Raw genomic sequence first — 26,243 nt, 5'->3', positions numbered from 1 at the left:
AAAAATATCTCCAGACATTGCCAAATAGCCCTTTGGGAGGGGGACAAAAAAATCTTTGAATGAGAGCTACTACTGTGAAGTGGTAAGAAGAGAAAGCCCAAAGTTAGACATTCACTGAAAGAAGTTCTATGACTCTGCAGCCTCATTGAATCATCAATTTGTTCTTATGCATTATCTTAAAGTTTCTCCCAAGTTTCACATTTTCTCAATGAAAAAATTTCTTCAAGTACAAATGACATTCCAGGGACAAGAAGACACCTTTATTTTACCGCCCAATTATTTTCTTAAAAAAGCTTGATGTTTGATAAAATAAAACAAACTTTTAGTACCATAGAAATCTTTCAACATGTACAATGACATATTATTACTATGTACAACTTCAAAAACAAATGCTTCCAGCTCCAAGTAAACTGATGTTGAACATCCTGCCTCTATTTCAGCTGTACAAAATTTCCTGGATGGCCAATAGTCTCCTTGGCTTGGAAAAAAATTATATAAATAAGACCTTCAATGAGTTGGGAATCATAAAAATGCTATCTGCAGTTCAGTCATCTGGATCTTGGCAAGTGTGCAATAGCTGTAAGAGTTCAACAAGCAAAATAAAACCCTGTGGATATTTAAACTTCGGTTGTCCAAGAGGTCTTGTAGGTTCACAGTTGGTCTATCAAAAATAAAAGCTATTCCTATTGTGGCAAACAAAACTTGGTATCTGGTTCAAATACCATTTTTCACCAGCTCATGAACTCCATTCTCATCGATGATTAGAGGTGCATGGAATTCTTTATCTGCCACATAACTTTCTAAACCCTAAAAAGAAGATTGAAATGAAACACAATTAGAAAATCTGCACTTATCATGCAATGCTGGACTTGCTATAATGATGATTTAAAGCACAAATGCCAAAAAAGGTTGAGATGTAGAATATAGAAGTCAAAATCTATTTAATATACATTTTAGAGTAGACTTAATGACTGACTTGTAAAAGCATAAAACAAAAATATAAAAAGAAAATTACTCTGATTATCATTTCTACAGTTAATAAGATGATAATCATTTTTCCTACAATCATCTCTCACAAAATTAACTTTTTTTTTTTTGAGACGGAGTCGTCTCACCCCTCTGCTCACTGCAACCTCCACCTCCCAGGTTCAAGCAATTCTCGTGCCTCAGCCTCCTGAGTAGGTGGGACTACGGGCGCCTGCCACCATACCCGTCTAATTTTTTGTATTTTTCAGTAGAGACAAGGTTTCATCATGTTGACCAGGCTGGTCTCGAACTCCTGACCTCAAATGATCTACCTGCCTTGGCCTCCCAAAGTGCTGGGATTACAGGCATGAGCCAGCACAAGCGGCCAATAGAGTTAACTTTCTAAGCAAGAAAGTTGTCTCTAATGCTACAACAAAGCAATACAAAGATCTCCAGGAAAAATATTACGTAATTAAAAGAGTAGAGACCTCTAAATCCCCAAGTTTTAAAAGTGACAGTACTAAGTACATGAACAAGCTAGACTCCTTGAAAGAAAAGTTACATTGCATTTTTAAAAAGCCAGATGATTTATCTAAAAAACAAGGGTGATTATATATTTTTCAAAAGCCTACTGCATTTCAATGAGTGGGTGAAATGGACTAGCTATTGTAGATGTCTGTAAATGGCAACTAACTCACTTATGGAATAGATGCAAAGCCATAACAGGAATTCTCAAAGAGAAGAATTCAGAACAAATGCAGCTTCTCAACTTGTTCCCAGGAAGAGCTCCTCAGGGCAGGACTATCAGAAAATGCTGCACCTTCTCTAAGGGCATCCCTACTTCAACATAAAACAATGCCAGAATTCTACTTTTTAAAAAAGTTTTATTGCTTTTTTCTGTTATTTTTTTTTTAATTTATAAAGACAAGGTCTCACTATATTGCCCAGGCTGGTCTCAAACAACCCTCCTGCCTCAGCCTCCTCTTGCCTTGGCCTCCCAAAGTACTGGGATTACAGGAGTGAGCCACTGTGCCCAACTTTATTTCATTTTTAATTGACAATAATTGTATATATTTTTGAGACACAATGTGATAATGCAATACATGTATACACTGTAGAATAATCAAATAAGGCCAATTAACATACCTATCACCTCAAATACTTATCCTTTCTTTGTGGTGAGAACATTTAAAATCCACCTTTTCGTTATTTTGAAATATACAAAGCTTTGCAAAAGAATAGAGGAAAAAGTAAAGGAGACTTACTTCTCCAGCATAGGAGATAAGAGGAGAGATTTCACACTGGATTGGTACATCATTGGCATCCTTCAAGCTAAGAAAAAAGACGAATGTGTATTAAAGATTTTGCTTCCCATGTTACTTGCCGGAGCAAAAGTACAAACCATCAACTTTCCTCTGAGAAGCTTACAGATAACAATTCTTCCAGTTAAACAAATGGAACAGATGCTACCCTGATGACCACTAAATTCCCTGAGGATTAAGTTAATATGAAATTCTCAGGTCAGAAGGACACTATTTGGGGCAAGTGCCAATAATTATGGGTAGCTCTTTACAGCACTTCATAGTTTTTATACACTGTCCCCTTACCTACATTTCATTTTTTACCATTTCCAAGTTTCAATTTGATAAAAAGGCAACTACTTACTAGGTATATACTATATGCCAAGCCCAGTGCTAGGTGCTCTGGAGCCTTCATATTGCATTTTAATTCTCACCACTACCTTGGTACTACTAAGGTTGACAAACATTCTAAAGCTGTACTCTCCAATACAGAAGCCAATAGCCACACAGGGCTACTTAAACTTAGTTAAAATTTATTTAAAATTTAAAATTCAGTTTCTTGGTCATAATAATCACACTTCAAGTGTTCAGAAGCCATGAATGCCCAATGACTACAAAATTGGACAACAAAGATATGCAACATTTCCTTCACTACAGAAAGTTCTATCGGACAATTAAATTATTTCCCACTACATGTTTTTCTGTACATCCCAAATATTCTAGATTAACTGAGCTGATTTATCCAGTATGTTTCAAAGTACTTCTCTGTTACCAAAAGTCCCTTTCTAAAGAGCTAAGGCAGAAGGCACTCAAGCAAAGGCAAGGTCAAAGTCCCTATTTGCTTCATCTAGGTCACAACCTAACATTTATAGCAATGAATTTCTAAGTTATCTAACACAAAAGTCAATAAATAGTCAACGCATTTGCAGTCATCAGACTTCTTTGTTACTTGCCGCTTCAAGAATCTTACCAATAAGACACCGGGCACAAAAATATTAGTCTCTTGTCAAACCATAGCTCTTTCTTTTCTTTCCCTAAGTACATAGTCTCAAACTTTGCTGGAGTGAATAAAAATCAGAGGGCTTCTGAGTTCAACTACAGGTCAACCTTTCTCTAGCATTCAAAGCACTCTATCCTACTTCAACTTACCTATCCTGAGACTCTCCACTCAAATCAGACCAGTCACACTCTTTGGATTATTCCAAGTCATTCTCAATTATGGTCCCATAAAAACCATACTCATCCTCCAAGATTTGGCTCAAGCCCCAATCTTCTCTTGACCACTGCATTTCATAGTAATTGTCTCCATCCATTTATTCATATAAAAAATAAATGTGGCTGGGCGCAGTGGCTCGCGCCTGTAATCCTAACACTTTGGGAGGCCAAGGCGGGTAGATCACCTCAGGTCAGGAGTTCAAGACCAGACTGGCCAACATGGTGAAACCCCGTCTCTAGTAAAAATACAAAAAATTAGCTGGGTGTGGAGGCGAGTATCTGTAATCCCAGCTACTCAGGAGGCTGAGGCAGGAGAATCGCTTGAGCCTGGGAGGCGCAGGTTGCAATGAGCTGAGATTGCTCCACTGCACTCCAGCCTGGGCGACTGAGGAAGACACTATCTCAAAAATAATAACAACAATAATAAATAAAAAATAAATGTATTAGACACCTGCTAAGTCACTGCCTCCTAAAGTTATTATTGCTATAGCACACATTTGGCACATAATCACATACTGTCTGAAAATTTACTTAACTTTTATGTATGTGCATCTTGAACATCCCAGTAGGCTGTAAGAAGTGACTTAATTCTCTTGTATAAGATACTTCAGCACCTAGAATACTAATAGCACCTATAAACCTGTGAGCAGGCCTATCAATGCTTGTTGTCTGAACAAATAACACTATGAAAATAGACAGATGACAAACTAATGAAAGAAAAAGAGGAGGTATAGTAGGGCACACACCTGTCTACATACGTGCCAGATTCTACCACAAGAGCTCAAGAGGTCTAGTCCAGACCTTCCGGGGCAACTCAAAGTCATACAAAACCAAATGAATTTTGAGTAGGCATGCCAAGGAAAAAATGAGGGCCCACCCATTAATAAGATGTATATAGCCCAGTCCCACATAAACCCCTGAAGGATTCAGTGTAGCAGGAACAGAAGAAGGTGGTTGTGAACCCAAGAAACACATATACAGCTGGCCTTAATATATAACTTCCATTCTACCACCACAAAGATACCCCAAGAAACTAAGGAGTCAACTTTAGCAAACAAAACTGGATGCCCTGAAGGAGGGAAAACAGAAGCTACCATCACCAAATGTAAAATCTCAGGATACAGGCAAATTAGCCCAATATACCAACTGCCCCACAATTCTTTAGCCATGCATCCTTTTGGTAGCTAACACTATTCAGTAAGCATTAAGGTGAGAAATAAAAATAATAGTGAGTCAAAACTCAGCATGGCTGTTTACATTCTTTCAGAATACTCCTAGCTGCTTCTTCCCTCTTTTACATAATATACTTTCTTTTCATCTCTCACTATTACATGATTTTCTTCAGCTGTGTAAGTTCATCCTTTGGTGCTAAGGATTATGCAGGAACTCTTTTTTAGTGCATGGTATCATTTAAAGCCACACTTTGATTTCACTTTAATTATTCTACAAACGACTAAAATGAAGAAAACTGGGCGATGGGGGGTATTAAATAAAAGAGTAAGAATAATGTTTAAAGCTTTTTGTATCTTAACTAAGATAGCTAGATGCTGTCTTCAGTTATATAATTAAGAATCTATTACACTCTTAGGTTAAAAGCTACAGTTCAATGACAAAAAAAATTTAGTCAAAGTTTTCTTTTTTAAATATAAAAGCAGTTTGCTTCCATATATTAAAAATGGTGGATGAGACAGAAAGTGACAAAGGGATCTGCATCCCAGTTCTCAGGGCATGAGGGACAATAGCCATCTGTGGCAGCGGTCCCCAACCCCTGGGCCATGGACCGGTACTACTCTGTGGCCTGTTAGTACCTGGGCCACACAGCAGAAGATGAGCAGTGGGCAAGTGAGTAAAGCTTTGTCTGTATTTACACACGCTCCCCACCACTCACATTACTGCCTGAGCTCCATCTCCTGTCAGATCAGTGGCCGCAACAGATTCTCATAAGAATGTGAACACTATTGTGAACTGCCCATGTAAGGGATCTAGGTTGTATGCTCCTCATGAGAATCTAATGCTTGATGATGTCTCCCATCATCCCCAAATGGAACCATTTAGTTGCAGGAAAACAAGCTCAGGGCTCCCACTGATTCTACATTACAGTGAGTTGTATAATTACGTCATTACAATGTAATAATAATAGAAATAAAGTGTCCTATAAATGTAACGTGCTTGAATCATCCTGAAACCACCCTCACCATCCCAAGTCCATGGAAAATTTGTCTTCCACAAAGCCAGTCCCTGGTGCCAAAATAGGTTGGGGACTACTGATCTACAGCACCTATAAGAAATTGATCAGATCTTTGAGTCCACTTCCTTGTTTACAGAGTCACATCCCAGAAACATTGACACTCACAGGAATTTGGGCAGAGGAATGGCACAAACAGGAAAAAGCACTTGGGTGACACTGATGTCAGTGCTACTCTATTTCTGAGACAATTTCCATCTCCAGATTTTGCCCTACATATATTTCCCAAATTACCTTAAAAACTTTTTTTTCTTTTTTTTTTTTTTTTTTTTTTGAGATGGAGTCTTACTCTGTCACCAAGGCTGGAGTACAATGGTGCAATCTCAGCTCACTGCAACCTCTGCCTCCCAGGTTTAAGTGATTCTCCCGCCTGAGCCTCCTGAGTAGCTAGTTAACAAGCATGCACCACCACACCAGCTAATTTTTGTATTTTTGTTTTTTTTTGTTTGAGACGGAGTCTTGCTCTGTTGCCCAGGCTAGAGTGCAGTGGCCGGATCTCAGCTCACTGCAACCTCCGCCTCCCGGGTTCACGCCATTCTCCTGCCTCAGCCTCCTGAGTAGGTGGGCCTACAGGCGCCCGCCACCACGCCCGGCTAGTTTTTTGTATTTCTTAGTAGAGACGGGGTTTCACCGTGTTAGCCAGGATGGTCTCGATCTCCTAACCTCATGATCTGCCTGTCTCGGCCTCCCAAAGTGCTGGGATTACAGGCTTGAGCCACTGCGCCCGTATACAAATTTTTGTATTTTTAGTAGAGATGAGGTTTCACCATATTTGCCAGGCTGGTCTCCAACTCCTGACCTCAGAAAATCCACCCCCCTTGGCCTCCCAAAGTGCTGGGATTACAGGCGTGAGCCACCACACGCAACCTTAAAAACATTAACTTTCAAAGTGTAACAATAACATCAAGCTGTCTCTTAAACTATAAAGATAACGGCTTTTCCAAACTCTGTCAGTACCCAGATGGGAGAGGATATGTGTTATTTCTAACTAAAAATGATCTGCCATTAAGATTAAAAGATTCCTTAGAAGCAAGATAGTAACTGACTAAAATTAATGCAGTGACCAAAAAGGAGAGCTATTAGTGTGAGAATAAATCAACAGAACAGTTTTCACCATATCAAGGGCCATCAAACACGACAGGAACAATCAGCTTTTATACTGAGAGCATACACCCAATTCCACAAGACACATCTTCAGAATGGTATTTTTAATCCCATACAAGCTTATGTTAAAGGTGCAAAATGTGTTCTCCCTGACCTGTAACCTGCTCTGGATCTTATCTATCATGTAAAATTTGTCAGTTCCAGTTCTAACACCTGTGGTCAGATTCTTTAGTAAAGCATGCTCCCCATTTCCAGCATGCAACAAGATTCTGAGTTAGTGTTATCCAGAGAGATACCTGCCACCAAGTAAGCAGTGCACCCACACCAAAGCTTCAACCATCCTCCCTCCAGACCCCCAAAAGGCAGAGCACTAAACTACGATGCCAGTTAGTATGGAGGGAAGCACAGCCCCATCACCATGCACTGTAGGCAGGCTGGTATATTTACTTGTGATTGACATCAGCTGTGTTGGTCTCTGACTTCCCATTTGTAGCACTGCTATGTGGGAATAAATAAGCATTAATGGGAATGGAAGCAAATCAAACAATAACAATGAAATGGAGTTGCAAAATATACTTGATTGAATGGTATGTATTTATGGTAAATCATAAATTTGTCCCAGGAGACCAAAAGGGGGTTAAAAAAAAATCAAAATAAAACTCAATGGCCAAAGATGAAACATGAGGACAACGTGACATGCCAAGAGCAAGCTTGTTGACCAATACAGAGCCCAAAAGTGGCCTTGGACTGGGAGATGAAAGCTACCACTGCTGCTTCTTAGAAAACCAGTTATGTACTAGTAAATTCCAATGTGTTCTCTAACATTTTATTATTTTTTCTTGAGATGGAGTCTCACTCTGTCACCCAGGCTAGAGTGCAATGATACAGTCTCAGCTCACTGCAACTTCTCCCTCCTGGGTTCAAGCAATTCTCCTGCCTCAGCCGCCCAAGTAGCTGGGATACAGGCGTGTGCTACCATGCCCAGTTAATTTTGTAGATTTAGTAGAGTCAGGGTTTCACCATGTTGGCCAGGCTGGTCTTGAACTTCTGACCTCAGGTAATCACCTGCCTCAGTCTCCCAAAATACTGGGATTACAGGCATGAACCACCGCACCCAGCCCAATATTTTAACATTTATTGAGGCATTCTTGCAGCCAGCCATCTTATCCGTTAGGAATATAAATTAAATGGCAGAATGATTTTTACATAAGTACGGATACACCAGATGATTCAGAAGGGGAAATTCTAGGTGCCAGTGAAGGTTTCATCATAAAATACAAGATTTAGGCTGAGCACAATAGCTCACACCTGAAATCCCAGCACTTTGGGTGGCCGACGCGGGTGTATTGTTTAAGCCCAGGAGGTGAAGTGAGCCGAGATCGCGCCACTGCACTCCAGCCTGGCTGACAGAGAAAGACCTTGTCTTAAAAACAAAAACGACTGGCCAGACATGGCAGCTCACGCCTGTAATCCCAGCACTTTGAGAGGCCAAAGCGGGTGGATCACCTGAGGTCAGGAGTTCGGGACAAGCCTGACCAACATGGTGGAATCCTGTCTCTACTAAAAATACAAAATTAGCCAGGCGTTACAGCAGGCAAATGTAACCCCAGTTACTTGGGAGGCTGAGGCAGGAGACTCACGTGAACCCAGGAAGCAGAGGTTGCAGTGGGCAGAGATTGTGCCATTGCACTCCAGCCTGGGTGACAAGAGCGAAACTCTGGCTCCAAAAAACAAACAAACAAACAAACAAAAACAGATTTAGCTGAAAAGTATTTTATCTTGGATTTAAATTGCTACAATACCTTCTTTTTTTAACTGCTCAAAACCAAGGCCATTTCTAAAGTATCAGTGAATGTAATTGATATTTACTTCTGTTCTAGACATCTTCCTCAGTGATCTGAAAGTGTGACAGTGAAAACTGCCATGGGACTACAATTTGTAGGTAGCCTGGGGTTGGTGGGGCTATGAGTGGGTCTCACAGACAGTACTATTAATGGTAGTGAGGTCGGTTGGGCCCAGTGGCTCACGCGTGTCCCAGCAATTTGGGAGGCCAAGGTGGGCGGATCACAAGGTCAGGAGATCAACAGTACTCTGGCCAACAAGGTGAAAGCCCATCTCTAATAAAAATACAAAAATTAGCTGGGTGTAGTGGTGTACACCTGTAGTCCCTGCTACTTGGGAGGCTGAGGTAGGAGAATCGCTTGAACCCGGGAGGTGGAGGTTGCAGTGAGCTGAGATTGCGCCACTGCACTCCAGCCTGGTGACAAACCGATACTCTGTCTCAAAAAAAAAAAAAAAAAATAGTAGTGAGGCCACAGATACATGGGCAGCAACAACCAATCCTCTGTGGCTGAAGGACTTGCCCTGGGGTACAGAGTGTTACCGATGGGCTTTAACCAATGGCACACCAAAAAAAAACATCTTCTGATCGTTATTTAGTAGAAGTCTTTTTGCTGTCATAGTGGCATTGTTTCCAAAAAATAAAAATTAAAGAAAGAGATTTGAAAGACTGCTCTTCACAAGAAAGTAAAACAATCATTCTCTTTGTAATAGGCAAAGCTAGTGTTATTTCACAACAGGAACTGTTCACACATTAACACTTTGTTTTTTAAAAAAGATCTAGGAATACAGAGAGAGAGAGGAAGTAGTCCAAGAGGAAAAGTCCAAGAAAGCATTCATACAAAAGAGAAAAGATACTGACTTACCGGGGAATTGCTGGAAGGCGAGAGCCATTTTCATCTATGAAGTGGCCCCCTGCATTAAGGACCCAGCAATGATGAAGGGACATCAAAGCATGCCTTGCAGTAGTAGGGTTGTCTTTCCCATTCTGACTGTCAGCATTCTTTAGTGGGGAAAACTCATCTTCCCGTAATACTTCATACACCACAAACTTCCTAGAGCGAAACCATATAAAGACCTCTTTATTATGAAACTGCATACACAGCTTCTAACCCCTTAATATAGCTAAGCCTTTGGTCTTCAACAACAGGCTTTCCTATTCCAATTTGAATGATGAATAAAATATTGCTCATCCTTGGACTAAAGAAAGTTGAAATTTTCTTTCTCAATGCAAAATGAGAAATCATTTCCCCCCTCAACTATAGAACAGTTCATCTGAAGTCAGAAATATTAGGAATCCTAATGTACAAAGATCACATTAGTGCCTGTTCTGGGGGGGGGAAAAAAACAGGCAAAAAAGATGATTTAGAAATGGAAAGATTAACTTCATTTTATTTATTTATGGTTTTTTTTTGAGACAGAGTCTCACTCTGTCACCCAGGCTGGACTGCAGTGGCGCAATCTCAGCTCACTGCAACCTCCATCTCCTGGGTTCAAGAGATTCTCTCACCTCAGCCTTCTGAGCAACTGGGACTTCAGGCATGCACCACCACGCCCGGCTAATTTTTGTACTGTTAGTAGAGACAGGGTTTCACCATGTTGCCCAGGCTGGTCTCCAACTCCTTGGCCTCAAGTCATCAACCCGCCTCAGCCTCCCAAACTGCTGGATTACAGGCATGAGCCACCACACATTAATTTTATACAGATTATTTGTCTTCCTCATTTTTGCACTCATCAAATTCTGAGACAAGCATCTCAACATCAAATGTGATCTTTATAGAAAGCTATATAATCTAAAAACATGTTTACTAAAACATTTATTCACAGGGCAGTAAGAAGATATCCTAAATACAAAACGGGTCAATTCTTTATCTTAACCTTTTCAGTTTCTCATCCAAAATAAACGACTTTAACAACTTTACAGGACCAAGGCAGGGCACAGTGGCTCAAGCCTGTAATCCCAGCACTTTGCGCAACCGAGATGGGACGATCACTTGAGGCCGCGAGTTTGAGACCCGCCTGCTCAACATAGGAAGAACCCATCTCATTTAATAAATATATACATATGAAAAAAAAACTTTATAGGAGCCAGAAACTAGTTGATTAAAAAAAAATGTTGTACTCATAGGCAACTCAGATCACACTCCTGGTTTTATTCTAGAGAACCATAATGAATCTAGACTGCATACTCACAATCAAAATGCCATGTGAGATATGTGCTATCAAATGTTTCCTTAGGCTTGTAAACAGTTTCATGCCTAAGAGAGTGAAAAGCAGCATTTTAAGACACTTATTTAACCTTACTGGTACTATTCAAAGCATACTTTGCAAACTGGAAGATGTCAAAGACAAATTTTTCCATCTTTATTCCATTGGGTTTGTCTGGCTTAACTAAATGTCCTTGGGTATCCACATAAGGAATCTTCTTTTGAGCCACATGGTGCTGCAACTGAGGTTCATAAACACTAAGAAGTAGGAGGAGAAAAGATATAATCATGTTTCAGATTTAAAATGCCAGAAAATCTTATAACACTCAGGAGCAAATGTGTCAACAACCAATACTAAGATTTTCAAAGTGAAGAGCATTTAAGTTTCAGTTCATATTTAAATAGTAAATGAATAGCTTTCCCCGAATAATCTATTTTTTAAAAAATCAAATAACGGTCTCCACTAAAACTGTGTATGTGTGCATTAAAACTGTATTCATTACAAATGCCTTAAAACTGTATACGTGTACATTAAAAAATGCATTAAGTTACTATGGATGAAACAAAAACACAGCTACAAATGGCATAGAATGGGAAATATTCTGGAACTGGAGTTGATATTCTAAGGCGTATTAACTTTTTAAAAAGTAGTCAGTCATCTTGAATGTCTAAAAGCTAAGTGAAATTGATAGTGAGAATGTCCTTCATTTAAAACTACGGTGGGATAAAATAGCTCTTATTTTATCCTTTGTAGCACTACCCACTGATTTTCATGCAGATGTCAAGTTCTTTCTTTATTCTTTAGCACACTAGTTTCTAAATGCCAGTTTGGGAATCAGCTGAATTAGAACTCTGAGGACAGCTTCCTAAAAATACAGATGCACCGAACCCACCTCCTGAAATTCTAATTCAGTTGGGGTAGGGTGAGTATCTGTATTTTTAAAAAGTTCACAGTTGTGGTAAAGAAAGTTTCATTTCTTATTCTTTGCTTCAACAGAACCTAGCACATAGTTGGGGGTGGGAAGGTGAGAAGGGAGAAATGCTTTGGCCTCCCATTAATGTGCTGGGGAATGGGCTCCGATGATTCCCGCCTTACAATACATCTTACTAAAAACAATCACAACATGAGATACATGTCCATTTGATAAGTGATCCTCGGGAAAGATGAATTCTGTGGGATATGGATTTGGGGTATCTGTGTCCCTCTCAAGTGTCTTAGTTTCTGATTAACAATAAATATAATTTTAAAAGGCCCCCATCTTGCCCATACTTGACAACATCTCTCAGAAATGGTACAGTGAAGAAATGGTTGGCAATGTTCCCTGCATTGAACAGCAGTCGTCCATCTGAGCTTCGTTTTTGAGCTGTTGCCAGGGAAATCTCACTATATTCTACCACCTGGTAAACTCCATCCACTCGGCAAACCACTCCAACTGGTTCTGTAGGGTTCGTTTTTTCCACCACCTGTCCACCAAAGAAAGACAACAGTAGAGGAAGAAATGGAATTAAATGTTTCTTTGGAGATTTGCCATTGTCAAAGATGATATTTACAAATTTGCTTACACTAAAAGGTATAAAGCCAAGAAGAATCTTTAACTTTAGACAATCAACTATCCATCTTTATATACCTTGACAGGCATTTTCCAACCGGAAATGAGGTACATTATTTCCTTCCTACTTATCACCTAACTAAACCATGGGCTAGAAATTCCATCATATATATATATATATATATATATCCAGCACAGAGTAAATCACATTGGACTGGGAATAACTAAATCAGGAGTCAACATTCCCCATGTATCTTGTACTTTTTGTTTAATTTATCCTTAACCACACTCAATTACTTTGATAATAAACAAAATGAAATTTCTCTGGGATTCACAAAAGACCTAAGTTAGGCATTTTGTCTCTCATTTTCTATTGCCCAATATTTCATTTGAAAATAGCATTTCTTTAATTTTCATTAGTGAATATGGCATTTTTCTTGTTTTTCAGGGACCTGAGTAGCAGGTAAAGGGGTTTAGGGCAGGCAGGTCACTAGCCTCCCACTCCAACTTTAATCAGAAAACCCAACCATATTTATCTGTTTTGTATACTCAATTTTGTTTGAAATAAGTGATTCTATATTTCAAAAAATTAATTTTGAAAACCAGTGATGTGACAATTTATCAAAGGCTCTGGGCTGATGGGGAGCTGAGAAAAGAGGGCATACTAAAATCAGAGAGAAAATGTAAGAATATGTAATTTTTAAAAACCTCACAGGTGATTTTGGTGTGCCACCACACTAATCCCACACATCACTGACTTAAGTGTTTACAAGAAAATTATAAAAGAACTATATACAATGAACTAATATAAAATCAAGGTTCAGATGAGATAAATATCCAACCAAAGAATCAAACAATAAAAAATATTTGTCAACCTAGGCAACAAAGTGAAACCCTGGTCTCTATTTAAAAAATAAAAAAATCAGCCAGGCGTGGTGGCATGCTGGAGTCTCAGCTACTAGGGAGGCTGAGGCAAGAGGATCACCTGAGTCTGGGGAGGTTGAGGCTACAGTGAAACGTGATTGCACCACTGCACTCCACTCCAGCCTGGGCAACAGAGTAAGACCCTGTCTCAAAAATGCATATTTATTTGAAGGTATTGTTTTATTTGTCCTATCCAATTATCAATTCAGCATGCTTCAAAATATGTTTAAAACTCTGTCCCCACTTTGACAAGTCTATCCTAAGTGGACATGAAATTATATTAATAAAGTTAAAACTTTTCTTCAACAACCGCTTTCTTAAAATAAATACAAGTCAGTAGCAGTCTCGTCCAGAAAACTAAAGGCACTATTGAGAACTTCATTTACACAGCAATTAGAGATATAGGCACTGAGTCTAGCTGGGTGAGGCAGAGCTGCTGGATAAGTAAGCCTGCTGTGTGGTTCACTGTTTGCCACCCTGAAAGGAACACAGTTCTTAATGAAAAGAAACTTTCTACCAAGGAATTAGATTAAACTGAAGGGGAACATTATGCAGCAAATCATTTAAATCAATCAGGGGCCTATTTATAATTCTTATCTACCAACCCATCACCACCTCTTACTTCATGTACTTTACCTACAGTGGGTATCTTACTAGGCAGGGAATTTGGGATAGATTCCCCTTATTCTCATTTTTTTTTTTTTTTAACACACACAGGTTTATTTTCCAATCACCGCTATATACGCCTACTCCCAACCAGCCATAAAAATAAAAATATGTATATTCACATTTTACATTTCCCAAAGGCTTACTTCTACGGCAGCTATTAACCTCCAAATATTATAAAAGTCTACATTACAGAAGAAAGTATTTGTAAACTGCATGAAGTGGGAATCAATTTATATTATACAGAAAAGATACAAAGCATAGACCGGGTGTGGTAGCTCACGCCTGTAATCTCAGCACTTTGGGAAGCTGAGGTGGGTAGATCACCTGAGGTCAGGAGTTCAAGACCAGCCTGGCCAACATGGTGAAACCCCATCTCTACAGAAAATTTAAAACAAAATTAGCCAGGAATAGTGGCAGGCACTATAATCCCAGCGATTCGGGAGGCTGAGGCAGAAGAATCACTTGAACCTGGGAGGCGGAGATAGCAGTGAGCCAAGACTGCGCCATTGCACTCCAGCTTGGACAAAAAGAGAAAGACTCCACCTCCTCAAAAAAAAAAAAAAAAAAAACACACACAAAGAAAAGATATACAGTATAAACTTAAAAGGTTTACTCATTATTTCACAAGTTTAATCCAGAAAAACTGAGTCCAGGGCCAGGCGCAGTGGCTCACGCCTATAATCCCAGCACTCCAGGAGGCCAAGGCAGGTAGATCACTTGAGATCTGGAGTTAAGAGACCAGCCTGGCCAACATGGTAAATTAGCCAGGTGTGGTGGCACATGCCTGTAATCCCAGCTACTTGGGAGGCTGAGCAGGAGGATCACTTGAACCCGGTAGGCAGAGGTTGCAGTGAGCTGAAAGAAAAGCTGAGTACAAAATAACACTTTAACCTCAGAGTTACTACAATTGCTTTACAAAATGATCTTCAATTAACAATGGTTCCTGCCTTTTTAACTTTGCACTTTTGCAAATTACCTCACTGTTTCAGTCTTTTCTCATGTTCCTCACTCCATAAAAAATACTTAATGCACCAAGACAGGGGCCTATTAAAGTACTGTAGGCCAGGCACAATGGCTCACACCTGTAATCCCAGCAATTTGGAAGGCTCAGGCAGGCATATTGCTTGAGCTCAGGATTTCGAGACCAGCCTGGGCAACACAGCAAAACCCCATCTCTACAAAAAAGACAAAAATTAGCCAGGCATAGTGCCAGGTGCCTGTAGTCCCAGCTACTCAGGAGGCTGAGGTGACAGGATCACCTGAACCCAGGAGGTCGAGGCTGCACTGAAGCCATAATAATGCCACTGCACACCAGCCCGGGTGGCAGAGTGAGACCCTGTCTCAAAATAAATAAATACAATAAAAATAAAGTACTGCAAATAATTCTACTACCACAATATGAATCATCCCCTAACTTACGTGTTTTAAAACACATATTCTAACGCTTTGATTTTCTTATTTTAAAAGGGCAGGGGAGCAATTACATAAATGGCTTCTAACATTTCTAAAAGATTTTAATATATGCCAGTCTAGTTATATTTTGGTTCCATCTGAATATTTACTTATTCATTCACTGAGTGACTACTACATTACATGCCAGACACAGGACTAAACAGTGAGAGTCTTTGCAAGGAAGATTCAGTCTGGAATTACCCTACAGAGCCCACAGGTAATGGAGAGGAGTGACAACACTTGCATCTTTGCGTGATTAGTGTACTCACAAAAGTTAGCACACCAGTTTAAAGATTTTTGAGCTGTCAGCAAAACTTAACTAATCTAAAGAGTATGGTTCTATAATGTAATATAATATAAGACTAGGAAGTTGGGAAACACGAACTCTAATCGTGGCTCTGCTAATGTGATAAAGAACCTTGAGCCTGGGTCTTATAAAGTACTAGAACTCTGGCCGGGTGCGTTGGCTCACGCCTGTAATCCCAGCAAAAGGCCAAAGCGGGCAGATCACCTGAGGTCAAAAGTTCAAGGCCAGCCTGGGCAACATAGCAAAACCCTGTCTCTACTAAAAATACAAAAAGACCCAAAAAAATTAACCAGGCATGGTGGTGCATGCTCGTGGTACCAGCTACTCCAGAGGCTGAGGCAGGAGAATTGCTTGAGCCTGGAGGCAGAAGTTGCAGTGAGCCAAGATCACATCACTGCACTCCAGCCTAGGCAACAGAGCTAGACCCTATCAAAAAATAAATAAACAAACAAACAAAGTACTAGAACTCAGGATTCTCATTTCTGAGATCAAACAGGTTGACCAGATCATCTCTGGGGTCCCTTCCAGGTTGAACACTCTCTGATTGCATAAAGTTTAAATTGGTTCTGAAGCTCTTAAGAGTAAAATTTTAAGTTTCTATTTTAGAAAAAACGAGTGACACCGGCCGGGCACAGTGGTTCACGCCTGTAATCCCAGCATTTTGGGAGGCCGAGGCAGGTGGATCATAAGGTCAGGCGTTTGAGACCAGCCTGGCCAACATAGTGAAACCCCGTCTCTACTGAAAATACAAAAAAATTTGCTGGGTCTGGTGGTGAATGCCTATAATCCCAGCTACTCAGGAGGCTGAGGCAGGAGAACTGCCTGAACCTGGGAGGAGGAGGTTGCAGTGAGCTGAGATCATGCCACTGCACTCCAGCCCAGGCGACAGTGCAAGACTCCGTCTCAAAAAAAAAAAAAAAAAAATAGAGTGACACCAAGTGGAAGGCGTGTGCCTATAATCCCAGCTACCGGGGAGGGTGAGGCAGGAGAATCACTTGAACCCAGGAGGTAGAGGTTGCAGTGAGCTGAGATCCTGCCACTGCACTCCAGCCTGGATGACACAGTGAGTCTGTGGCTTGAAAAAAAAAAAAAAAATACAGTTCAGATACTCACAGGGTATACAGAAGTCTTAAATAAATGAACTAAACCAACTCTTATTTTCAGAGTCCAGAGGAGGCTTATTAGGTCCATCAGCTTAATCTCTCAAAACTTGTATCAGTAAATTTAAGATTTCAGCTTCAGATGTGACTTTGCATAAAATTTCTAGATTAACTTTGAGAAAAATCACTTATTTGGCAGATCTTCTTTTTAAATACGGATATTTCAAAATACTTTGAAATCTAATTTGTTTTTGTCAGAAGTCTATACAGTTACTGCTTTTGGTAGAAAGGTCTTCCCTTTGCATCACAATTGTAAAATTATTCTAATTTTCTTCTAATACCTTTATGGCTTCCTTTTAAAATACTTAACTGTAATTCACCTAAAATTAATATTTGTATGAACTTTGACAGAGAGATCTTACTTTATTGTTAGCCAGTTATTTCATTCATTTCCTCCACTGATTTGAAATACCATATTTTATAAAATGTGTCCTTATACATACACAGATGTGTTTCTGACTGACCTACATTATTTTCATTAATCTGTCATTCTATTTTGGTTCTAGTACCACACTCTTTTAATTTACAATTCCTTTTAATGCTTGATAGATTGTCTTTGGCCCCCTTTCCTCGCTTATCTTCATCCTTTTTCAACATTTTCCTGGCCACCTTTACACGTTTATTCTAAACTTTGCAATCATTCTGTCAAGTGTCCCCAAAATAGTCTCACTGTGATTTTGACTGGATTGTATTACACTGTTTTTGATGAGAATGGATACCTTTACAGACTTCTAGTAATGTTTATATCAATATTTTTAAGTCTTCCAAAGTGTTTTTAAAGGTTTGCATGTTTGCTATTTTATTTCTAGCTATAATACATATTTTTTTTGCTACCATAAAGACATATAATCTATACAACAAAAAACATGTTGAAAAGTACAATGCCAAGAACAGAATCATTACATATCATTACAAACCTCCCTCCAACTTAGTACCAGTCTGTGTGTGGTCATTCAAGAAAGTATTTATCTCTTTAATTGTCCTTATGCCCAACTTACCTATTTCCAAATTATTCGAAAGAACATCATGATACCTTGTCACCTGACTTAGGAAGTCTAAATCTGTTATTTCTACCACATTTTCCTTTCCTACTCCAATAACTTTGTCACAGGAAAAAAGTTGGCTTAATCTGATTGAACACAATTTGGTATTAATGAATCCAACCCAGGTCTAGTGATGACCACTTTCCCAAGTACTTACAAATCCTCCTCACATACTTTAAACTCTTACCTGTGATTGATAAGTATACAACATTACTTCTAGAATCAAGTCTTGCCAATTTAAGGAAAAAAGTAGGTGTGGGACCGTTTAGTTACCTTAGAGAGATAAATGGTTCTAAAATATTCAAATCACCCTAATAAACTTGGTTTGAATTCTGGAATGCATATATGACAGAGAAAGACCATGAAAAGCCTCACCATAGTTGAGAAAGGCATTACCTTTGCTCCACAGTCTGCTCCTTTCTGAATGCAAAATCCAATGAACCGTGGGTCTGCCACTTTTACTAATATGTTGTCAACACAATAGACATGAATGCTCCAAATGCCCCTTTGCTCCATATCCTCCACAATATTCTGGGCTGCAAGTGCCCGATAAAGACCACCATTCCCATCTGAAAAACAAAATAGCTCATTAGTAGCACATCAAAATCCATTATAAAGGCAACACAAAGATTGTTTCCAAACTAGGGTCAAGATCCCTAAAAACCAAAATTCGCTTTACAAAGGCAAGAAAAGTGAATATCCATAAGGAAGGAATCAGGTGTCAAAAAATTAAACTATAGGATTTTGAAGGTTACTTAGCATTAAGTATCCAGAGAATAACACTATCAATGTAAGATCAGGCAACCCCAAAAACCGTATCTTTCTTTTTAACTCAGCCCCTTTTAATAATATATTGTATGATATAAAATCCTTTATCAGGCAATGATTATTTCATATCAAGCTTCATTAACATTTGTATGATATAAGTAGGCTCTGTATTTATAACTCTGACGCTAACAATTTCACCCACGTCAAAAATAAAAATACGTAAGTATTTTATATCAAATCGTGTTAAAAAATAGACTGATATGAAGGCCTAAGGTGATTTAAACTAGATATAAAGCCCCTTGTTTCTCCATCTATTTATAATGTTGCTTTAATGTACTTTGTCCAATAACAACCTTAGCCACAGCTTAAGTGATGAAAAATTAGACAATTTCACAAAATACAGCTAAGAATAGTAACTCTTCCATTAACCAACAGAATTAAGATGAAATAAAAGCCTACATCTAGAGAGCACCACTGTTAATACCATTAATTTCTTTTCAGCCTTTCCTCCAAGTACAGATTCACATAAATATAAATCTGTCAGTAGGTCTATTTTTACAGATTGACGTTGTACTCAAGGTCACTGAATGTGGCTACACAGGCAATACACTGTCCCATTCTAGTAGGTCCCATTAACAAACCACGATGTGCATGCACTATCTGGAACTGTGCAAAGCAGTGGCCCTAATCATAGACTGTATGTAGTTTTTCATTTTGCATTCCCTTACTTAACCTACTGAAATAATGTTTATCATTTAATGCCACCAATTATTTTAATGCTATTTAAGAATTAATGCTATTTATAAACTTAATTTAGCCTCTCATTTAGTACATAGCGTATGGTTTCAAGTTTTTACTATAATAAATAATGTAGCCACGAACATTGCAGTATATAGAAAATATTTGCTATATGGCTGGGCACGGTGGCTCACACCTGTAATCCCAGCACTTTGGGAGGCCAAGGCAGGTAGATTACTTGAGGTCAGGAGACCAGCCTAGCCAACGTGGTGAAATTCCATCTCTACAAAAAAGTACAAAAAATTAGCCAGGCATGGTGGCACGTGCCTGTAATCCCAGCTACTCAGGAGGCTGAGGCAGGAGAATCACTTGAACCCAGTAGGCGGAGATTGCAGTGAGCGGAGATTGTACCACTGCATTCCAGCCTGGGCAACAGAGTAAGACTCTGTCTCAAAAATTTAAAAAATAAAAAATAAAATAAAATACTTATTATAGAGAATGAATACCCTGAATGTTCCTCAAGTTGCTCCATCACAGAGCAGACATCAACAACAAGTATAAAAGTGTATCCATTCCACCAACGGGCATTTTCATCTTTTTAAATTATTTCCAAGCTGCAAAAAACACATACATATTCATGTTTAAATACTCAAATCACCATGTTAAAAAGCAAATCAACATTTGATGATTTAGGTTGTTAGCCTTTCTAGTCACCATTAAATAAGGATGATTACAAACCTGGAGCCATAGAAACTTTGTTCTTCTCTTCCAAAATAATTTTCCCATCAAAACTCATGGCGGGGAGCATTCCTTGCTGAAAAAAGATTACATTCTCTTTTTTTAAACCAAAGTACTTGTGCTTGGTGAAGAACTCCTTTGTAGATTCCATTGTTCTGCCACTGGTCATTATATACCTTACAAGAGAAAATTAGATCTTCTAAGCAATCGTGCTAGGTGGACTAGGGCAAAATAAAGTTCTGTCTATTTCCTAAGCTAAAGATATCTTTGAAAGTACTTGCTTATTATTTTGACTTCCTTCATATTTTTCTTGGGTAAGATACATTCATTAGCTGTTTCCCAAGGGAAATTTCTTTCAGTAATTTCATCACCTCTTAGGTATGAAATAAATCTACTTAACAATATTAAACATACTAAACATAACTCCTTCCAGAGAACCTATAAAATGGCTTAAGGAAACATTTTGGAACTCTGTGAAAGTGTATTTTAAATTTGAAAAGCCTATTCTGAATAAATAGGAAGAAAGGGTAACTGTAATACAGTTTAAATGATCTCTTGGGGTTCCTTTTATTGAAATTTGAAATGCAATCTGGGCTCTGCTAACCCTCAATTTAAAAATCATAAAAGTATAATTATACTTTCTGTTGTCACAAAAAGTCAACCCATGCTAGTGTGGATAAGAAGAAAATTATATCTAAAACTATAATTAGTGACTGTGGTAGCTTTTGCCCTTACTAGAATGTAAACTACATATAAGAAGGGATTTTTGCCTGTTTTGGTTACTGATTTATCCTCAACACCTAGAAACAGACACTCAATTAATATTTGTTAAACGAATAAACAAAATGGTATAATTTCATACTACGGGAGATATCTGTCTGTTTAACAAATTATCCCGGATATTTTGAACTTTAGGTACAAAAGGTTTGGATATATTTAGAAGACGACAAAAGAAGTGGCTAAACTTCTCTGCATAAGAACAGAAATTCTGAGTTGTGAGGAGATGGAAGAAAGAAAGAGAAGAAAATTTAACATGATAGTAGGAGGCCAGGGCTGTAAGTAGAATGCTGGCCACTTAGAACACAGATGTTCCTCCAAATTCCCCCACAGGAATCAAGATGAACCAAATAGTTCACAGCAGGCCAGTACTCGTGGTAAGAAGAGCTAGAAAAGTTAGGAAAATTACAAAAAGCAGATTTTTAAAGGCATCAGAGAGCTTCAGAGGCAAAACAGATTGGAACTGTAAGTCCAGAGACAGAATCTTTCAAAAGGGAACTGAGGCCTTGTCCTGAGGGCATCTGCTGATTTGGGGTATAGGCTAGTGGTGAATATGGCTTGGACCAAAGGCTGCTGCTAGGGGACAGAAACTAGTGGAGCTTTTGTTGATCACATGGGATTGAAATAACAAGATAGGGACTTGGGGGGCCTCAAACACACAGCTGATTTTCCCCTCAAAACATGCTAATTTCCAAAACTGCTCGGGCAAAGAGATTAAAGAGCTGAACCAAAAACTTGTAAAAAGCAGAGCAGGATCTTCTGTAATCTCTTGGTACTTAGGCAACTGACACTGGCTAGACACAATGGCTCACACCTGTAATCCCAGAATTTTGGGAGGTCGAGGCAGGCAGATCGCTTGAGCTCAGGAATTTGAGACCAGCCTAGGTAACAAGTGAAACCCTGTCTCTACAAAAACTACAAAAAAAAAACAGCCAGGCACAGTGGCTCATGCCTATAATCTTAGCACTTTGGGAGGCTGAGGCAGGCAGATCATGAGGTCAGGAGTTCAAGACCAGCCTGACCAACAAGGTGAAACTCCATCTCTACTAAAAATACAGAAATTAGCCAGGTGTGGTGGCAGGCGCCTGTAATGCCAGCTACTCGGGAGGCTGAGGCAGGAGAACCGCTTGAACCCGAGAGGCAGAGGACGCAGTCAGCCAAACCTGGTGTGTATGTGGAAGAGGTGTGCGTGGGTGTGGGACAGCTAAATAACCTGGTACTTGAAAATAAGGGTTTCTAGATGCAGAGAGCTCACTGAGTACTTTAAGGTACTCAGTTAGGAATGTAAAAGTTGGTGGTGAGTGCGTATTGCTTATTAAGTCAATAGTGGTCATCTACCAAGCAATAATATATATTACTTTTAACATATATAGTAAATTACACCTCCCAAGAAAATCTTCAGTAACAAGAAATATGTCTGCGAGTGAATAAAGTGTATATATGCATTCTGAATATTATAAAACAATATATGTTCGGACACACTCCAATAATGAGACGTATCTTACCATGGAATAATGCATTTGTTGCCATAATATTTTTCAGCAACCTGTTGTAGCTTCAGGATACGCTCTGCTTGAATCTGAAAAAGTGTCTTACAGGATGGCAAACCAACATCATACATCCCCTTAGGATATGCAACGCCGAGTCTTGTCCCCTGCCCACCAGCTAGAAGAAGAACTGCTACTTTATTCTGAGCAATCTGGAAAAGTCCTAGAAAAGAAAACACTTGTATCACAAAACCTCTACAATTCAACACTTTAGTATTAAATATACATAGGTAGCAGCAAAGACTCATCAAAAGGGGAAGTAAGGCTATACAGCTGCCTTGTCCTGAGGTCATTTGCTGATTTGGGGTACAGGCTAGTGGTGGAGAATCTGGCTTGGACCAAAGGCTGCTTGCTGTTTTATTGATCACATGGGACTGAAATAACAAGATAGGGGCTTATCAACGTAAGGCACAGACAGCACAGAATCTACATAGAATCGTGGATGACTACCTTGCTAATAAAAACTTTTCTATTATTAAAACAATTAAATTTACATAACCCAACAGAACACCAAACGATGAACGATGTATTTTAATGAACTAAATATTTTTGCTGATAATGTCAGGAGGTAAGAAGCGAGAGATATTATAAAGGTTTCGCAAAAATTTGATGACTGATTGATGTGGCAAGTCAAGAAAAGATAAAATAAAGAAAATACCAAAGTTTCAGGATGAATGATGACACTATCAAATTACCTCCAGGCTATAATAAATAATCAATGAGCACGCAAATATAGCAGGTAAGCTATATAAAGAAAATAAATCTTCAGTTGGGAAAGCAGTAAAGTATAATGGGTGAGAACTCAGGCTCTGAAGTTAGGATTTCTGGTTTGAAACCCAACTCAACAGAATGAGCCTGGGGTATCACCTGCAGTGGGCATCAGAAGTCTTTGTAGGGTGATGGAAATATGCTTATGTTGATTGGGATGGTAGTTATATGGGTATATATTTGTTAAAACATAAAATTGGCTGGGCACAGTGGCTCACCCCAGCACTTTGGGAGGCCGCGGCAGGTGGATCACCTGAGGTCAGGAGTTCGAGAGAAGTCTGGCCAACATGGCGAAACCTGTCTCTAATAAAAATACAAAAATTAGCCGGGCATGGTGGTACACACTTGTAGGCTGAAACAGGAGAACTGCTTGAACCCAGAAGGCGGAGGTTGCACTGAGCTGAGATCATGCCACTCCTCTCCAGCCTGGGTGACAGAGCGAGACTCAAAAAAAACACAAAAACATAAAACTACGAGACAGGCAGATCACGTGAAACCAGGAGTTCAAGACTAGACCAGGATGGCCAACATGGCGAAGCCCCATCTCTACTAAAAATACAAAAATTAGCCAGGCATGGTGGTTCATGCCTGTAATCCCAGCTATTCAGGAGGCTGAGGCATGAGAATTGCTTGAACCTAGGAGACAGAGGTTGCAGTGAACCAAGACTGCGCCACTGCACTCCAGCCTGGGTGACAGTAAGACTCTGTCTCAAAAACAAAACCAAACCAAAAGGTAAAACCAGTGTATTTTATTACATGTAAATATATATTAATTTATTAAAATGCCTTTTATAGGCCAGGCACAGTGGCTCACGCCTGTAATCCCAGCACTTTGGGAGGCCAAGGCGGGAGGATTACCTGAGGTCAGGAGTTCGAGACCAGCCTAACCAACATGGTGAAACCCCATCTCTACTAAAAATACAAAAATCAGCTAGGCACAGTGGCAGGCACCTGTAATCCCACCTACTCAGGAGGCTGAGGCAGGAAAATCACTTGAATCCGGGAGGCGGAAGTTGCAGTGAGCCAAGATCATGCCACTGCACTCCAGCCTGGGCAACAAAGTGGGACTCTGTCTCAAAAATAAATAAATAAATAAAATGTCTTTTAAAAAAAATGGGCCATCTATACCAGCTCAGAAGAATATAAGACTCAGACTATCTTCACTACTGATTTATTTCTTTAGTCTGGAAGCCTGTCAATTTTTGCCAGTAGAATATTCAGCAATAAGTAGTCATCAAGCATAATGTTTGAATAAAAATGTTATTCTTCAAACCAAAATAAATTCAAGATGATTTGAGATCCAAATGCAAATAAATGTAACTATAAAAACTACAAAGGAGCTCTCAGTCTGAATTTAAAAAAAAAAAAAAAAAAATCTTGCCATAATCCATTCCTAAGACCGATCTCATCATTCAAAAGTGGACAGTCTCAGTACCACAAGGCACAGTAGTTTGTGAGAAGAGGCTATGTGGAAACCGGGTTTCTGGCAAGCTAGAAAAACTATAAAATTAAAGCCATGGTAAACAGTTTTGTTCTTGTTTTCTGAGTTTCATACTTTCATTAGAATGCTTAGAAATTTTGTGAACAAACCTGGCCACTGCCCACAATTGTACGCTAAGTCAGAGGACGCAGTCAGTGACGGCAACTATCAATTATTATTTTAAAATCCTTAGGTAATGTTTATTTCATTTACCAACTTTGTGCTTCATTTGTTTTTGACATATTGGGTTTTCTTAAAGCTAATACATTAGTAGGTCAACAACATAAAGAAAACTAAACCCGGCCAGTTGCAGTGGCTCACACTTGTAATCTCAACACTTTGGAAGGCCAAAGTGGGTGAATCAGCTGAGGTCAGGAGCTTAAGACCAGCCTGGCCAACATGGTGAAACCCCATCTCTACTAAAAATACAAAAAGTAGCTGGGTGTGGTGGTGCATGCCTGTAATCCCAGCTGCTCAGGAGGCTGAGGCAGACGAATTGCTTGAACCTGGGAGGCAGAGGCTACAGTGAGCCAAGATTGTGCCACTGCATTCCAACTTGCGCAACACAGTGAGACTCCATCAAAAAAATAAAATAAAATAAAGAAAAATAAAGAAAAATAAACCCATTATAAATTTAGAGCCAGTTCTGATTCTATTTTTCCTTCATTAGTAAGTATAGTCCAAGAACATTATTCAGCAATCATTCCAGCTATTTTTTCTTCTTTTTTTGGAGACAAAGTCTCACACTGTCACCCAGGCTGGAGTGCAGTGGCACAACCTTGGCTTACTGCAACCTCCACCTCCTGGGTTCAAGTGATCCACCCACCTCAGCCTCCCATGTAGCTGAGACTACAGGTGCACACCAACACACTTAGCTAATTTTTGTATTTTTAGTAGAGACAGAGGTCTCACCATGTTGCCCACGCTGGTCTCGAACTACTGGGCTCAAGCGATCTGCCCACCTCAGCCTCCCAAAGTGCTGGGACTACAGGCATGAGCCACCCTGCCTAGCCTATTCCAGCTATTTTTTCAATTTAAAAACCCAAAAGCACATTATATATTTTCATAAATTTCACCTTCGATATGAAGCTGACCTCAGCTACCTGAGAGTTAAATCTTCTTTCTTCCTTCCCTAAAACCAGAATTGTCCTCGTTAACTCCATAGTATTTAATTGTACCTCATCAGAGTTTGAAAACAAGAACATAAAATCAGGTGTACCAAAATAGAACCCAAAATAGTAACTATAATCTAAGAGGCAGGTTCTGTGTAATTTTCACCACTTTAGAGATAATAAACTCAGAAAACTTAAGAGTCTCACCCAGGGTCACATAGCCAGTAATTGTGAATCAGGATTAGGACTTGACTCCAGGGCCTCTTCAGCACCATACCACCCTGCCACCAGAGGTTATGCTGCCTTTTTTCTTAGCCTGTCTTACCCACCATC

General features: G+C 39.3%; 1 protein-coding gene across 2 annotated transcripts in view; it reads right to left on the bottom strand.

Annotated features, from left to right (window-relative positions):
* Nucleotides 1–238: 238 nt before the first annotated feature.
* The window catches only part of UAP1 (UDP-N-acetylglucosamine pyrophosphorylase 1), a 37,902-nt gene continuing 11,897 nt past the window's right edge, over nt 239–26,243 (bottom strand). For both annotated transcript variants that reach the window (XM_023190351.2, XM_023190352.2), the window contains exons 3-10: nt 22,509–22,713; nt 20,227–20,402; nt 18,379–18,551; nt 12,148–12,341; nt 10,995–11,135; nt 9,537–9,725; nt 2,232–2,298; nt 239–807 (exon numbers count right to left, since the gene is read on the bottom strand). In XM_023190351.2, the coding sequence (XP_023046119.1) occupies nt 715–807; nt 2,232–2,298; nt 9,537–9,725; nt 10,995–11,135; nt 12,148–12,341; nt 18,379–18,551; nt 20,227–20,402; nt 22,509–22,713 (1,238 nt within the window). In that variant the 3' untranslated portion in view covers nt 239–714. The remainder of the gene's footprint in view (nt 808–2,231; nt 2,299–9,536; nt 9,726–10,994; nt 11,136–12,147; nt 12,342–18,378; nt 18,552–20,226; nt 20,403–22,508; nt 22,714–26,243) is intronic.

Source organism: Piliocolobus tephrosceles, chromosome 1 (assembly GCF_002776525.5).
Source record: "Piliocolobus tephrosceles isolate RC106 chromosome 1, ASM277652v3, whole genome shotgun sequence".
NCBI classification, from domain to species: Eukaryota; Metazoa; Chordata; class Mammalia; order Primates; family Cercopithecidae; genus Piliocolobus; species Piliocolobus tephrosceles.
The sequence above is the reverse complement of the archived record's forward strand: the minus strand, read 5'-3'. Positions and strand labels throughout refer to the sequence as shown.